This window comes from Apaloderma vittatum, unplaced genomic scaffold (genome assembly GCF_000703405.1).
Source record: "Apaloderma vittatum isolate BGI_N311 unplaced genomic scaffold, ASM70340v1 scaffold13453, whole genome shotgun sequence".
NCBI classification, from domain to species: domain Eukaryota; kingdom Metazoa; phylum Chordata; class Aves; order Trogoniformes; family Trogonidae; genus Apaloderma; species Apaloderma vittatum.
Window position 1 is genome coordinate 19,514 of NW_009708678.1, and position 319 is coordinate 19,832.

The 319-nt window shown below is 54.9% G+C and overlaps 1 protein-coding gene across 1 annotated transcript in view; it reads left to right on the forward strand.

The window, feature by feature from the left end:
- Positions 1–319, forward strand: part of LOC104271848 (beta-crystallin B3-like) — a 2,347-nt gene that overhangs the window by 750 nt on the left and 1,278 nt on the right. The window contains 1 exon segment of the mRNA XM_009866653.1: positions 146–228. Within this exon segment, the coding sequence (XP_009864955.1) occupies positions 146–228 (83 nt within the window).

The following is a 319-nucleotide window of genomic DNA, read 5'->3' on the forward strand; positions in this document are numbered from 1 at the left end:
GACGTCCCCCGGGATCTACAGCTGCTGAGTTCAGGGGGAACCTTGTTAACTTTCATTGCTTGTTCCCACGCCGGCTTCATCTTTTGTATTTTCTTAAGTACTTTATCATCTAATGCTATTCTAACCTGCTGCAATTTGGGTTTTCCAGGCACAATGACTGAGCAGCAGAGTCCCCCCGAGCAGATGGCGACTGGGGAGGGTGCTGGCGAGCGAGGTGGCAATTACAAGGTATAACTGGGGGCAACTGGTTACGGACGGGCTCTGGGTGATGCTGCAGGTCGCCATGCGTCGCAGTGGGCAAGGCTGGCACCGCTGGCGT